Below are 16,193 nucleotides of genomic sequence, written 5' to 3' on the forward strand. Positions count from 1 at the left end.
TTCTCTTGGTATCCTATGTCTTCTCATTTTTTATTTTCTACATCCTTTTTCTCTCCTAAAGTCTTATTTCTTTATTTAAATTTATCTTTAGTTGTGCAAAAGGATTGCCATTCAACAAAGTGGTTTGTGAAACAATGCATCTGGATCAATGTCACCCTTTTTGACCTTCTCGCCCATCCCTCCCAACCCACCTCTTACCTCACTTTTCTTAATTTTGTAGGATATAAAGTGAGGTGTTATTATTATTATTATTATTATTATTATTACATTCTCCCACACATCTCTTCATTTGTCTATCTCTCACCCCCTGCCCCTCCCACCCCCACTTTTTTCTTTTATAGTAAGTCTTTACTCCTTGGTCCATTTCCTTCTCTTCCTTCCCCTCTCCTCCCATTCCCTCTGTTCTCACTCCCTATTCCTCTCCTCTTCTCCTTTTGCTAGCATTAATTTAATTTATGTGCATGTCTAAATGCCCCCAGTGGACTGGAAAACTACACATAATATCTTTGGATTTTCTTCTATAGCTTTGAATATGCATATACATACTTAATTTTGTATATATACACTGTATTAATTATTGCCATATATTTTGATTATCAAATGAAATACATCCAGAAAGTTAAGTGTATGCTTGGCATATTTCTGTGGTTCAAAATGAAACTAGTGGTTCATAGGTGAAGTTTAACGGAAAAGAAAAACAATAACTTTAAAAAGGCACTTTTAATTCTCAAAATTCAAAATTAGCAAATGCCAGATGAGGATATGTTTATAGGAAAAAAGTTTAAAGCAAAACCAGGCCATATTGTTTCCCAATTCAGATGGAAACTTACTATTAAAAACCTTGCACAGATTGGAAATGACTAATTAACATTAGGAAATGAAATTGGAAGATCTGGCCTCATACCTTTTGTGGCTAAAAATGTTTGTGTCCACTTTTAACAGTGTTGTTTGAGTGTTAAATTTTCAGCGACTGGATTGAAAAGCAATAAATTATTTAATCTAGTCTGTATTTGATTTTGGGCACCAACTTAGTAGCTGTCAGTTCTCATCTCAAGTAAGGAGCCAGGGCTAGTTTTCAAGGATATCAAATTTAGATTAAAAAGGTGTATTCTAGAAAGATGGGATAATCTGTATAATTAATTAGACTTCAATTAGTTTTACAATTCTTAACCATGTCCACATACCATTCTATGATTTTTAAATACTCTAGGGTTTTTTTTGTTGTTGTATTTTTTTTTTTTGGTGGTGGTATTGGTACTTCTTTTTTTTTTTTTAATTTTCAGATCAGTTTGGAAACTAGCTTCTCCATAAATCCCTATTCATCATTTGACTGTTACAGATAGCAGATGTCATACCAGCCAATAAACAAAATGATTGTAGGTATTTATACCAAGCAATATGCAAAATTATTGCTTTTCTTTTGAATTTATATCAGTATATTCATATCCATAAATACTCTTTAACATATGACATGATAAGGCAGTAGGTTCTTCTTCTTTTTTATTTTGTCAGTGGTGGGACATGAACTCTGGGCTTAGGTGCTGTTGAACCACAGCACCACTTCGGACTTTTCCTGCTTACATGGTGCTAAGGAATCAAACCCAGGGCCTCATGCATGCAAGGCAAACACTCTACCACTGAGCCACGTTCCCAGCCCGTTTTTATTTTTAACCTGTGAAGGCTTCAGGAGAAAATAGCCTAATTTAATAGTCCTAGATTAGGAAAACTTTTTTTAAAAGCAGCTGTTTTTATTCCAATGGGGAATAATAGTCATTAAGATGAAGTAAAATAGCACAGGATCCAGGTTGTAGTATTAACTTTGTCCTCAAAAACCTACCAGTTTACTTCACTTAATATAATTTTTTCCAAGTCTTTCCATTTCCTAACAAATGGAGCAATGTCATTCTTTCTGATGGAGGCATAGAACTTCATTATAAATATACCACATTTTCTTGATCCATTTATTTACTGAGAGGCATCTGGGTTGGTTCCATATCTTAGCTGTTGTAAATAATGCTGCGATAAACATAGTTGTGCTAGTAGCTTTAGTATAGCCTTGTTTATGATCATTTGGATAACTGTCCAAAAGTGGGAGTGCCGGGTCCTAGCAGAGTTCTATGTGGAGGTTTTGAAGAACCTCCATACTATTTTCCAAAGTGATTGAACAAGTTTACATTCCCACCAACAATGCAGTAGCATTCCCTTTTGGCCACATCCCCTCCAGCATCTGTTATTATTAGATTTCTTTTTTTTTTCTTTTTTCTTTTTTTTGGGGGGGGTCCGGTTGTGAGGCCTGAACTCTGAGCCTGGGTGCTGTCCCTCAGCTCTTCAGCTCAAGGCTAGCGTTCTACTACTTGATCCACAGCACCACTTCCGGCTTTTTTTTCTTTTTGCTTATGTGGTGCTGAGGAATCGAACCCAGGGCCTCAGGCATGCAAGGCAAGCGCTCTACCACTGAGCCACCTTCCCAGCCCTAGATTTCTTGATTATAGTCATTCTAACTGGGGTGAGGTAGAATCTCAATGTTGTTTTGATTTTCATTTATGGCTAGAGAAGTTGAGCATTTCTTCATGTGTCTATTGGCTATTTTTGGAAAAAATTATATTAAGTAAGCCAGATCCAAAGAAACATAGGTCCTATGGTTTCCCTTATTTGCAGTTACTAGTATAAGTCTAGGACAAGCAGAAGAGGTCAAAAGTTACATACATATGACCATATAAGATGATGTTAAGTGAAATGAACCCCAAGATAGGGACTCAGTGTTTTTTTTTTCTTTCTTGCTATTGTTTTTAACATATTTAAAATATACTATGTGATTTTTTTTGTTTCTCTTGTATGTTCTTCCCCCACAGTATAACCCCTGTTTTCACTATATTTAATGTCTGGGCCCTATATCTTGTATACACACTTTTCTAACTTGGGGAGGGGAAGGGAAAAAACAAAATGCTGAAATAAGGATACATGTTGACCCATTGTAACAATGAGATGTAGAAGACACTATGTTAAAAATGAACTTTACAATTTAGGAGGAGGAGTTGGGGAAGGAAGAGATGGTAGGGGAAAAACAAAGTAGGAAGTAACAGTGCTCAATAGGAAATGTACTCATTACCTTACTCAAGTAACTGTAACCCCTCTGTACAGTATTTTTACAATAAAAATACATAACAAATAAAAATAAATTTTAAAAACCTACCAGTTTACTTCTCTAGCACCTCAGTCTGCTTAGAATTTCCTCAAAATTCTGTGGGTATCCTGTATCCTATCAGATTTATAGCTACTTTTTAGGTGCTGACTCATTTGTGACAAAAATAAGTAGAATCAAGTCATTTCTAGGATATTGAGAAGACGATGGGGACAAAATGTCACTTAGTTGTATTTGATTTCAAAGAACTACCCTAAAGTAAGAAATGTTCATTTTTCATGTTCACTATAAAGGAGGCTGATTGGAAAATGAAATATGGTGTGTTATAGAGAATCAGTTGGTGATATTAGAATATACTGATATTAAGTGGTTCTTAAAAGCTAATTAGCCTGAATTATGACTATTCAATGATATTCTAGAATAGTGAATCTTTATATTTTGATTAATGGGCTTTACCTTCTTTCCGATAGTTACCTTGGGATGCTAAGTTCCCTTTTTTTGCATTGCATCAAGTGTGTATCTATGTATGTGTCCTCATTCATTCTGTGTGTCTACTTATCTCTTTTACTTTGAATATCTTTAATTTTCATATAAAGCATTTAGGAAAGTTGGGATAAGTGATTTTTAGTTATCTCCAAATGATAAGGAATGGGTATAATATTATTACAAGATGAGTGCTACAAAGTGTTATAAAGTAAGCTACAGAGTAGTGTGGCCTGTTTGATTCTATAGTGAAGCAATGTTATCTTGGTTTGCCAGTTTGTACCAGGGATTATTTTACTGATTACTTTTTAAAAATTTAATCATTCACAATTGAGGCTGGTTTATATTAAAAAATGAATTCCATTTATATTTTTTTTTCTATTTGCAGTCAGGCCTAAAAACAATATACTTCTAAATTAAGGTTGTTGTCAATTAGCTTAATGATAAGTTAAGCTCACTCTAAGGAGTAATTTTCTTTTTCTGTATTGGTTAGATTTTTCTAGATATGACATTTGGTTCAGGAGGCCACACAAGAGCCATTCTTCAGAAGGAATCAGATATTATTCTGTATGCCTTAGACAGAGACCCAACAGCTTATGCTATAGCGGAACAGCTTTCAAGATTGTATCCGTAAGTAATGTTTTTGTATATTGATTAATTTTTATAGAGTTTGGACTACTTAACTGTTGTGTTTTACTTAAGTATCTCCTCCTGTTCCTCCAAAAAAGAATGAATACAGATAGGTTAAAAATTTCACCTGAAGTCATAATACAGCTGCATCTATCTTTTTGTACCCATGAGATGTATGAGGAAATAACTCCTGCTACAAGATGAAAGATAGTTTAAACCATTCATAAATCCTATTTCGAGAAATAGCCCATGATCATCGAAATGTTTTCCCCCATTTTTATTAGCTTGAGCAGTTGTAAAAGGGTTTTATTGTGGTGTTTCCATATATGCATATAATGTACTCCAATTAAATCCTTTTCCTCATTACTCCTCATCATTCCTCCTGTGATTTCTTAGAACAAATATAGCAGATTTGTTTTATTTTTATACAAACATAGAACACTTGGACCCTATATTCTGGCCTGATTCCCTCTTCAAAATACAATTTTTGTTCTTTGTGTGTTGTGGCATGTGACTGTAGACTCATTTACTCACTAGGCTGAGGCAGGATTTCTAGAGTCTAGGAGATCCAAGCCACCAAAGAAAATAAAGCAACATTGCAAGATGCTTTCTCCAGGAACTGGCATGAGTTACTTTGGAAGTATTTAGCAAATTAATTATGTGAGACTTTTTTTTTTTTGGCTGGTCATGGGGCTTGAACTCTGGGCGTGGTTGCTGTCCCTGCACTCTCAAGCTCAAGGCTAGTGCTCTACAGCTTGAGTCACAGTGCCGCTTCCAGTTTTCTAGTAGTTTATTGGAGATAAGAGTCTCATGGACTTTCCTGCCTGGACTTGGCTTTGAACCATGATCCTCAAATCTCAGCCTCCTAAGTAGCTAGGATTACAGGCATGAGCCACTGGTGCCCAGCTTTGTGAGACTTCTTTAGACCTCACAGCGACATTTATATGAAAGTAATGTACTTGTTTTCTTTGAGTGCTTTGTGAAATTTACAAGTAATTCATAATGATTTATCCTGCTACAGTTAGTGGAAATCAATATGGGATCTTTAAACACAATAAAATACTGTTTTAATCACTAATCTTCCTTTAGAGAAAATTTTAATTAGACAGTAAATTCTATATGATACATTGTTGAAAACTATTACTCTAAAAGAGAAAACTGTCTTGGAGCGAAGATGACACTTCCCAGATAGATAAACTGCAGTTGTCAGTAACGAGGACTTTTTTTTTCCTTGCCTCTCATGCTCTGGAGCCTGCAAAAAATCAAGAAAATAGATAGAAATTTCAGAGATAAATTTTAATTTGATATGTTTGAACTTCCTATAGCTCATGCCTATAATCTTAGCTACTTGGGTGGTGGATATGAAGAGGATTGAATTGAATTCTCAAGTGGAAGAAGTTAACTGTGGTGGCACACGTGCCTGTGATCCCATTTAAGATAGGAAGCCAAAAATAGATAGACTGCAGTCCAGACATAGCTGGGGCAAAAAGTGAGAACCTACTGCAAAAACTGCCAGTACAAAAAGGACCGGAAGCATGGCTCGGTGATAAGAGTGCTAGCCCAGCAAGCTTGCAGTCTTGAGTTCAAATCCCAATACTGCCCAAATATGTTTTGATATGTGCTACCTTGTACTAGTTGTAGTTACCCAACAGTTAAGTGATCTCTGCTAAAGCAGCAAAAGTATGACCATGGATAAGTTTAGTCCAAGAATAAAAGTAAGAAAGGCATAATACTTACATAGGACTGGGAAGGTGGCTCGGGCTGGGAAGGTGGCTCAGTGGTAGAGCGCTTGCCTTGCATGCTCGAGGCCCTGGGTTCGATTCCTCAGCACCACATAAGCAAAAAGAAAAAAAAAGCCGGAAGTGGCGCTGTGGCTCAAGTGGTAGAGCGCTAGCCTTGAGCTGAAGAGCTGAGGGACAGTGCCCAGGCCCAGAGTTCAGGCCCTATGACCGGACCCAAAAAAAAAAAAAATACTTACATAAAATAGTTTTCTTTCAGCTTTCAGACTCTGCAAATTTCATGAATGAGATTTGTTTTCCCAATAAAATTGTAAAAGAATATTTTTGCACATTTGTTTGGACAGTCACAGAATTTTATGGACACCAGGTTAAAAGCCTATTTTATTTTCTACAAATTTGGGAGGCATCATGTCAGTAATATTTATTAATAATGTACTATCTCCTCATTGAATTAAAACATTTTTTGTCATCTGTTAAATTCCTTTCTGTGGTTGACTGTTTCTGACTTTTTGAATGATGTTAATTCTTTCAACCCAAGCAAATATGTCTTTCCTTTTGTTCAGATCTTGTTGCATATGCCCTTTAAAAAAATTGGAAACATGTCTTATATTGTTAAATTTGTTCTTATATATTTTATAAAGTTTTAGGTGTATTTGCAAATGGAGCATTATTTTCTTCATTTCTCTTGGTTGGTATTTCCACCTGAATGGAGTTTCAAGTTTGTATGTTACCATCACATTACTCCTGCCACATTTTTATGTTAGAATTGACTTTTCTTTTTTTTTTTTCTTCTGCCAGTCGTGGGTTTGAACTCTGGGCCTGGGCATTGTCCCTGAGCTCTTCATCTCAAAGCGAGAGCTCTACCATTTGAGCCACAGCGCCAATCTGGTTTTGGGGGGTTAATTGAAGAGTCTCATGGATGTTACTGCCCAGGCTGGCTTTGAACCATGATCCTGAGCTCTCAGACTCCTGAGTAGCTAGGGTTACAGGTGTGAGCCACTGATGCCCAGCTGGTCCCTTGACTATTTTAGCCATAACTATCATTAACAGCTTTGTCTCTTAGATCTTGTAGTACAAGACAAAATTTATGTTCCACTGTTATAATCCTAGGTCTTTGGTACTTATGTCATTGCATTTTTTACTTTTACTAGATTTGTGTTATTAATTATACTGTTTCATTTTAAAGAACTTTATTCAGAAATCCTGTAAGGTAGGCTTTCATTTTCTTTTCTGAAAGAATTTTAATTTATCCACATTTCTGAAAGACAATTTTGCTGACTAGAGTATTGTTGGTTGTCAGATTGTTTTTTCTAAAACAGTTTCAATTTATTCCTCTCTCAGCTTACCATTTAGATGAGAAGTTTACTGATAGACATTAAAATCTTTGTGAATATTTCCAATACTTTATTCTTCTTGGAATTTGTAGTTAGTGGTTTCATTTTTGGGGTTAAATTTCATTGGTAGCTACTGGACATTTTAGACATACTGGATATTGTTTACATTCCTCATATTAAGGGAATTTTAATCAATTCTGTCTTTACATATGCTTTCTGACATTATTTACTGTTTTCCTCCTTGAATTTATACCTTAGATAGGCTAATTATGTGCCCTAAATTCTGCATTAGTTTTTCTTTTGCTTCTCTGATAATTTCAAATGTTATTTCTTTGAATCTGCTGATCCTTTCCTCCACTTAATAGATCGAGCTGTTGAAATTTTCATAGCATTTTCAGTTTAGTGATTTTGTCTTCATATTTAGGGTTTCTAATTGTATTTTATTTGGTCTTGTCAAACTTCTTATGTTATTCATTCATTATTTTAGCCACAAATTCTTGATGATCAGAAACCTTCTTAATTTGCATTATTCTGAATTTTTTAAAAAATTATTTTCTAGATCTCCCTTTCCATGTTAGTGTTTGATCGTTTGCAAGAAAAATTTTCAGGCTTTTCAAGAATTCCTTTGATAGGGAAAGGGTTTCCCTAGTCAGTGTATCCTGTGATTTTTGATGGACCAGCTAGCAATGACCTTTATTTTAGATTTTCTAGTTAGTCAGATTGCAGCTTTTGTACTGAGTTCCAGTAAAGCAACTGGCCAAACTCTACTATCCAATAAGATTCTTAGGTAGCTTTGCTATGTGGCTGAGTTGTTCAGTTGACATCAAAATAATTCCTGTTCTCATGAAGTCAGGCCACACGGCAGAGTCTATTTTTTGGCCACATGATCCTTTCATTGAGGTTTAGCCGTTAGACAGGGTTGCAGGAGTAGTTTTGTGGTTAAGTGGATATGGATGACTAGGACATTTGCATTCTTTATTAGAAATTCTTCTTTTTTTTGGGGGGGGTCCAGTCATGGGGCCTGAACTCTGGGCCTGGGCGCTGTCCTTCAGCTCTTCAGCTCAAGGCTAGCGTGCTACCCAAGATGTGTTGGAGTAGGCTGGCAAGTTGCAGAACTGATCAAACTCCCAGTTATGTTAGATATAGTATATTGGTGTGTTTCAAAATATGATGTGAACATCTTCTCTTGACTGGGCCCTAGCATGAAGTCTGCTGCTTGGGCTGAAAACTGACCACCTAGAGCTAGATATCACTTCCCATCTCTCCTAAGGAGAGCTTTATGAGTACACTAGAATCTAAGGTTGAGTACCACTGTTCACCAGACAGTCTTGTATATTAGTATCTAAGGTTGAGTGCCACTGTTGGTGAGTACACCAAGCTGTCACCAAAATCTGGACAGTGATCCTTATGGCTCCACTTTTTTACTTGCATTCTACCTAATTTTGATGGTTTAGCTTTTCTGTTTTTCTGTAGGTTCCCTGTCTTTTATGAAGTGAAACTACAGTGAACATTGTAGAAAATACCTTGGGATGTCAGAGGAGCTGCATATATATACCTTGTTGGTTCCCTTTTCCCACTGTAGGAACTCTAGATACTAAAGCATTCTTTCTTCTGGGCACTGTAACAACCTTGGAAAAGGGGACAGCATGGTCAATGGAAGACCATTTTCCTACATTCATTCATTGATTCATTTACATTGCTGAGGTTAAATCCAGGGCCTTACACTTTCTGGCAGGTACTGTACACTTTGTCCTTCTTTTTCTCTATCAGTGAAATTTTGTTTGATTCTATGTAAGATGCACTAAACTCATGCTTATTTTCACATTTTTGGTTTTTCACCCAACAATGGAATAATTATCACGGGACAATTGCTAATTGATATTTCTGGAGTGTGGGATCAAGTTTGGATCTTTCTATTACCCCTTCTTGTGCTGGCTTTCATCTTTTTCAAATTTACTCCATATTCATACAAATGTGGCATTGTGGACTGGGGATGTAGCTCAAGTGGTAGGGCATTTGTCTAGCAAATATAGCATTGTGAGCATATATATTTACATACTTTAAAATTTATTCAAAATTACTCCTAAAACCTCTAAAGTTGTGTAGTCTGTTCTTTAGATGTTTAACATTTACCTTTTTACTAGCTGCTATTTTTTCAGTTTTTGTCACATTTACACAAGAAACAATAATAAAGATGAGTATAGAACTCAGGACTTCAAATTTTCTGCTTGTGTTCTTTCAACCACTCTAAAATTTATTTAAACTAGAAACATTTGTTATTACAGTCTATAGAAAAGCAAAGAATCAAACTCAGGAAATTTGGCTCCAAGGTCACTTCAGATGTTATGTAAAAGAAAGTACTATTTTAAATAACATTTCTAGACTTCCAGGATAAGATATAAGAAACGGCTGTTGTTAATCTTACTAACCATAGGATATCATTTGTACTACGCACCGTGAAACCAAGAAAATTTCCATTAATATAAACAAGTATGAAAAAAATGACCTTGGAAAATTAATAAGACTTTTTTAGACCATTGATGATGTTCTATCATATTCTCAGTGCTTTTGATAACACAAATATCAGTAACAGAATTTTGTTTTTCTTCCTTTGAATTTTCTTAAGAATATAACCTTTGCCTAGGAAATGTCTGCCTTGAATTTATTTATGTGTGAATATAAAAATACTTGACTCTGGCTTACCTAACAATTTCAAGGATTACTGTCCAATAAACATTTATTAGATAATCTTCAGGGAGTTTGCTAGTTCTAAATTGAGAGTTCCAAAAGGATTAAGTCCATGTTTTCACTGAGCTTAAAATGAAAGTTGAAAATAGCAGATAATTTCATAATGGTTTAATGACAGTTGTGATCATGACTACTAGTAAATGAATTATACTCTAAGATGAATATGACATTACAATAAAGTCTAGAATACCTGGAAAGATTTCCAAAGTATGTAAATGCAAGTCATGACCTGAAAGATGAGTGACTCTGAGTTTATAAAGGAGGGTGGTATTGTGGAACAAGAGAAAACACATCATTTTGAGAACATAATATTCAAAGCTCTCAAAAAAAGAAAAGAAGAGCTATTGGAGAACTATAAATTATAGTGGCATAAAAGGTGAACTCAGGCCAGATCATGAAAGATCATACAAGAAGGTTTTTATTCTCTTCTAGGCTATGGGAAGGCAGCAAAGTATTTGAAACAAATACTGACATGATCACCTTTGTATTTTATAAACAATTCTGCCTGATGTATGAAGTTGGTAGAAGGGAAAGCTGAGAAAAAATAAGGTGAGGAATCGTCACTTCATAAAATCGGTTATGATGTTTGATGATTAATCTTGATTGTAAACTTGATTGGGTTGAGAAGCAGCTATGAATAAAGAATGTTTCTTACTATATCAGTGAGAGCATTTCTAAAGAGTATTAACTGTGCAGGAAAGATGTATCCTGAATGTGGGTGACCCAGATGGGAAGAAAACAAAAACCTGCTGATGCTGGCATTCTCCCTCTGCTTCCTAACTGCCATGTGATATGCTGCCTTCCATCATGTTCTGCTCACCATGAGGGACTGAAAGCTCTGAAAACATGAGCCAATATAAATTTAATTTTTCACCTTTTAACGTGCTCACTTTCCTCTTTGAGTTGGTTCACAGTGGCAGAAAGCAAATAAACACATAGTAGTTAGATCTATAGAATTTTCTCTTCTTAATCACCTTATTGGACATTCTACTTCTCTTTAATGATCTTTGGTTTCTCATTTTAATGTTTTTTAAGAGGTTTTAACAAATGCATTCCAAGGTAGAACTAGATATCATGTATAATTTATTTCACTATATAACTCCAAAGTCAGACTTCTCCTTCCTTTGAATTCCCACTATGCCATTTTACTTACTACAAAACTTAGAATGAGCTACATAAACTTTATTTTTTCTCAATTTCCTCATGTTCAAATGGAGATTATAATAGTATCTGTCTTCTAGAAATGTGAAGATTGGGGTTATTGTCCAACATTGAAGAACCCATGGAATTTGAATGGGTTCTTAACAGAATTTTATATAATAGAATACGGATATCCACGAATATCACGTGAAGCTTAATAAGCATTGTTTTAAGTAAAAGAATTGTGTGTGCATATATATATGCACTATACACATATGTACTTATTTGCAAACTATCTTACACATTCACATCCTCAGAATCTGAGTACTTGTGGATGTTAGGAAGAATTGATTTATGTTTCAAATAAAAAAGAAATCAATAGTGTTTGTGAAAGAGACCTGCTAGGAAATGTCAGTTTGACTAGAGATTTGAAATATGCCAAAACTTTTATCCCTTAACCCATATTTTACCTGTCTTGCAAAAGTGTAAAATATAGGCAGGCACTTGAAGTAAAGACATATGATTTAGCAAATAGGAAAGCAGATGTCAGAGGGACATATTAACAGTGACCAAGTTCCTCCGTGGAGATTTTAGTTCATAGGTCCCTCCTGCCTTATGCAGCCTGGGAATGGGTATTCCAAGCACCACCCTTTGTCCTTGCTTCTTTAACCTTATAGGTATAACTGTGGGGTATTCTCCTTTTTTTTTTTGGTTCTCTTAAATCCATTCTCATCTCTGGGAATGGTTTCGTTTTAAAACTTTCTCGGCTACTCTGCTTGAATCTTCTCACCCTCCACCTTTGTTATAAATGTCACAGATCTTTCAATATTTTTAGTTTATCTCTGTCTAGATCTTTTACCTTTAGAATCATCTGGATCTGGCTTATTTTAAGTCCCCACAGGTAAGGAAGCAGTCTAAATTTTATAGATACGAATAGTCATGATTTAGAATCTTAGTTCTGTCCCTTTCTATCTGTGGAACTTTACCTATGTAATCTAATTCTTTTTAGTTTATTTCCTCCTCTCTAAAATGAAGTGTTACTAATACTTCTTGGTATGTTCTGCAGAATGAGATCATACAATTAAGTTGTTTAATATAAGATTATTTAATAAATGTTAGAGGTGCCTTGTCATAATAATTATTGTATAAATTATATATATATACACATACATATATTACACACACACACACAAGATGAAGATTACCTTTTATTTGCCTTTCTTACTGGTCAGTTCATTATGTTCACCTATAGATTCCAGTCTTAGAAGCCACATTTAATTTTCCTCACCTGTCAAGTGTTCTTTCCTCACCTTTTGTCTGTAACAAAAGGTAGAGTTACAGACAAAAGGTAGAGTTACAGACAAAAGGTAGTGTTACAGACTCTTTTGTAACAAGAGTCAGAGTCAATAGGACTATGCCTATGCTTTCAGCTGAATACTGGTGTTTCCTAAAATTCTCTAATAGTATTAAGAAGTGGAGCCTTTTCTAAAGTGATTAAGTCACAAATCTAAAGCCTTCAGGGACAAGATTAGTGCTCTTACAAAAAAAAGATAACCTCTTACACTTCTATCAAGTGTTATAATCTTTGACCCTTTCTACTATGTAGGTCTACTATGTAAGTCTTCATTTCAAATAGAAAATATGCCTTCACAAGAAACTGACTCTACTGGTACTTTAATGCTGTATATCTCAGTCTCCAGAATTGTGACAAATAATATCTGTTGTTTACAAGTTACACTGTATTTTCTTTGAACACTGTGAATGAACTGAGACAGCTTATCACAATTCTGAATGCTGTTCTAATAAGGTGTAACCTCACCTCCCCTACTCCCATTCTCTGGCCCAGATTTACTTTATATTGGTTATAGTTTTCCATCAATTCTTGGCTTCAGACCAAAAGGATTAATACTACATGAACATCACCAATCACTATTATCAATCAGAAATTCTTTCCTGTGATTTTCCTTTTTTGATTCTTTTCTATACATATGTTTGAATGTGTTCTCGGTTTAATTTTTAACTACTTGTTCTTGAGACCAAAGTTTCTATAAGGCTGATTTCTGAGTCATCTTTATTATCTATAGAAATTATACCTGATTACTTAGCTTGTTACTAACATGGAGTCACATTCTGTGTGTATTTCAATAAAGTCTAATTTTGTTTTCTAACAAATGCAAATTTAACTACAGACCTATACATTAATATCTTAACACCTGTTCCCAATTAGTGTTTATTCTTAGAATATTTGGCCTAAAAGTTTACAAATATAAATTATGGAAATTAACATCCATATTTGAAATGCAAATGGTATTTATATTATAACAATGAGAACGGAATTGCCCCTTCACAAAATTGAGATAATTCGTTTTTATTGCCTACGTCATTTAAACATATCCATATGGTAGAGGATAAGAATAGCAACTGCTTCAGTACTCGAATAGCTGTACCTAGAAAGATTTCATTTTATTTTATCTTGGACAAGCACTGTATTTTAAGGCATATTTTATTACATATGAGAGCACTTTAGTAGAACTTTTATATTTGGTTTTCTAAGTTATTAAAAGAATGAAAACAATCCTTATATTTTCACTAACAGCATAAGCTAATTAAGTCACAATGAGTTTGCTGTAATTACACATATAATCCTCTGTTCTCTCCACTCCAATTTTAATCTGAAGTATAAAGTAAACCTGAAACAAATGACTGCTTGGTTAAGTTATGCGCTTTATTATTTTCTTTTCCTATGCACATACATCTAACTTTTTAAATGCACATCTAAACTTCACTTTAGTGCTTGCTATGAAAACACAACTTTGCATGTGCAGTTTCCCATAACATGGTTTTAGTACTACAAATGAATTCATTTTCTTTGTGAGATTAAATAAGTAATTTTCCTTGCTGGGAAATACTAAGAACATTATAGGCCCATATTTAAATTATTTTTTTATTTTGTATTCACATTTCTCTCAGCACTGCTACTAATCCAATTCAAGAAATTATATTTGGGTCATATGTTGTACCATATTCTTGAATTACAGTTATTTTAAAAAAATCAACATAAAATCCCTTCTTACTGTATCAGGAAAAACAGATGTACAACAGTGTTTACAAAATAGAATAATAAGTGTCAGGACTCAGACGTGTTATGTCTTTAAGAAAATAGGCTTTTGTGACAAGAAGAATTGTCTCTACATTGTCTCTTCCATATGTTACATATACCATAATGTTATGGATGAATTTTATCTGACGTTGCACTTTCAGATTTCTATATAGCCTTTGGCATTACATATACTAGGTTATATTATATGGAAGTCTGGTTGAATAGGAAACTGAATGAGTAATCATTTCCCATTTTCTATATCAAATATGTAGTAGTAACCAGATGCAGTTTATCTTACTTTCCACTTCACAATGTAAATAGAACAAAAAAAACCCCACAAACACCCCATTCTTTATAACAATGTTTTAAATTTATATTTTAGTTCTAGAAACTATATGGAGCTAATTGTATGTACAATTCTTCATTAAATATCACTTCCTTGAGATAAAAGAAAGTCAGTATTATGACACTCAACTACCATGTAATAATGAAAGATACCAGCATTCATACAATAACTGATAAAATACTTTTTAGATTAACACTTATGTCCTGAATCATTATTTTTTATATTAGCTAGGATATTATAATGAATATTTTTTGTGCACTGTGTAGGTTCAGCGTAGGATTTTCTTCACTAAAACTTTGCAATGATATTGGTTAATTGCACATTTCAGACACCTTTCTAACCTTCTTTTTAGTCAGTGTTGAAAGAGTTTATTTTTAAGAGATATTGCTACTGACAGAATTTTTCCTTTTTCTCCTAGAATCTCAACAGCTATTCCCATGTTAAAGGCATCCCCAGAAAGCTCATCAAAGAATTTCCACCCACACTCTGAATATCTAACAGGGCATGACCCATTTTTTTTCTCTTATTAATGTAACAACATGTGCATTAAGGGGAAAATATGAAATAAGAGCTAATCCGAGCATAGACCTTTAAAGAGTGCTTATATGCAAGGAATTGAAATAGAAACCCAAATTAGTCTTCAAATACCTTTAATAACAGTCTTAGTATTTTACAATATGAAGTCACATCTGAAGTAATTAATATGACTTTTTTCTTTCCCCCCTTTTTTTTTTGCACATGGTTTGCCATGACACCAGTCATTTTTTATTTAGTGTCTCATGCTTTTGCTTGGTCTTCCCTCAGAACAATACCCTCCTACCTTTTTCTCCCTTGTTGCTGAGATTACAAGCGTGCCACACCAAAGATAGGTTGTTCCTTGAGATAAGAGCTTGTGGATTTTTGTGTCCCAACTGGCCCCAAACTGTGATCCTTTCACCTTCACCTCCAAAGTAGCTGGGATTATAGTGAGCCACTGCACTCAGCCTTCACTATGGTTGTGAGTTACTTAAAAACGTATCTTCAAATGCAGTGAGTGTAATGTCCAATTGGAACATACTATAATATAAGCCACTATTTCTCCTTGTTTATTTTCTTAGTGATTGCCTTTCTAACTAGGGTGAGTTGAAATCTTCCTGTCTTTTTGAATTAAATTTTCTTTATGTATAAGAATGTTGAACAGTTCTTCATGAGTCTATTAGCCATTTTTATTTCCTCTTAGAATGTTGTTTTTAAGTACTTTAATTATTGGTTTATTCTTTTACTGTTAGTTTTTTTTCCTGGACATTAATCACTTGCTTATTGAATAGCTGGCGAAGATTTTCTTTCTTTCTTTGGGTTGTCTCTTGTTTCTAGTAATTATTTCTTTTGATGTCTAGAAACTGGAGGTGTGGCTCAAGTCTCCCAGCTGTTTCCAGCATGTATCTCTACTTTTTTGTTCCTTTCTAACCTTACTAATCTCACAGCCTTCTAGCTATTTTTTTTTTTTTTTTGTAGTGGGGCTTGAACTCTGGGCCTGAGCGCTTTCCCTCAG

At 34.4% G+C, this 16,193-nt stretch overlaps 1 protein-coding gene across 5 annotated transcripts in view; it reads left to right on the top strand.

The window, feature by feature from the left end:
- Mettl15 (methyltransferase like 15) overlaps positions 1-16,193 on the top strand; it is a 159,921-nt gene that overhangs the window by 66,307 nt on the left and 77,421 nt on the right. For all 5 annotated transcript variants that reach the window (XM_013019680.1, XM_013019679.1, XM_013019682.1 and 2 more), the window contains one exon: positions 4,119-4,255. In XM_013019680.1, the coding sequence (XP_012875134.1) occupies positions 4,119-4,255 (137 nt within the window). The remainder of the gene's footprint in view (positions 1-4,118; positions 4,256-16,193) is intronic.

The sequence above is a fragment of the Dipodomys ordii genome, unplaced genomic scaffold (genome assembly GCF_000151885.1).
Source record: "Dipodomys ordii isolate 6190 unplaced genomic scaffold, Dord_2.0 Scaffold46, whole genome shotgun sequence".
NCBI lineage: Eukaryota > Metazoa > Chordata > Mammalia > Rodentia > Heteromyidae > Dipodomys > Dipodomys ordii.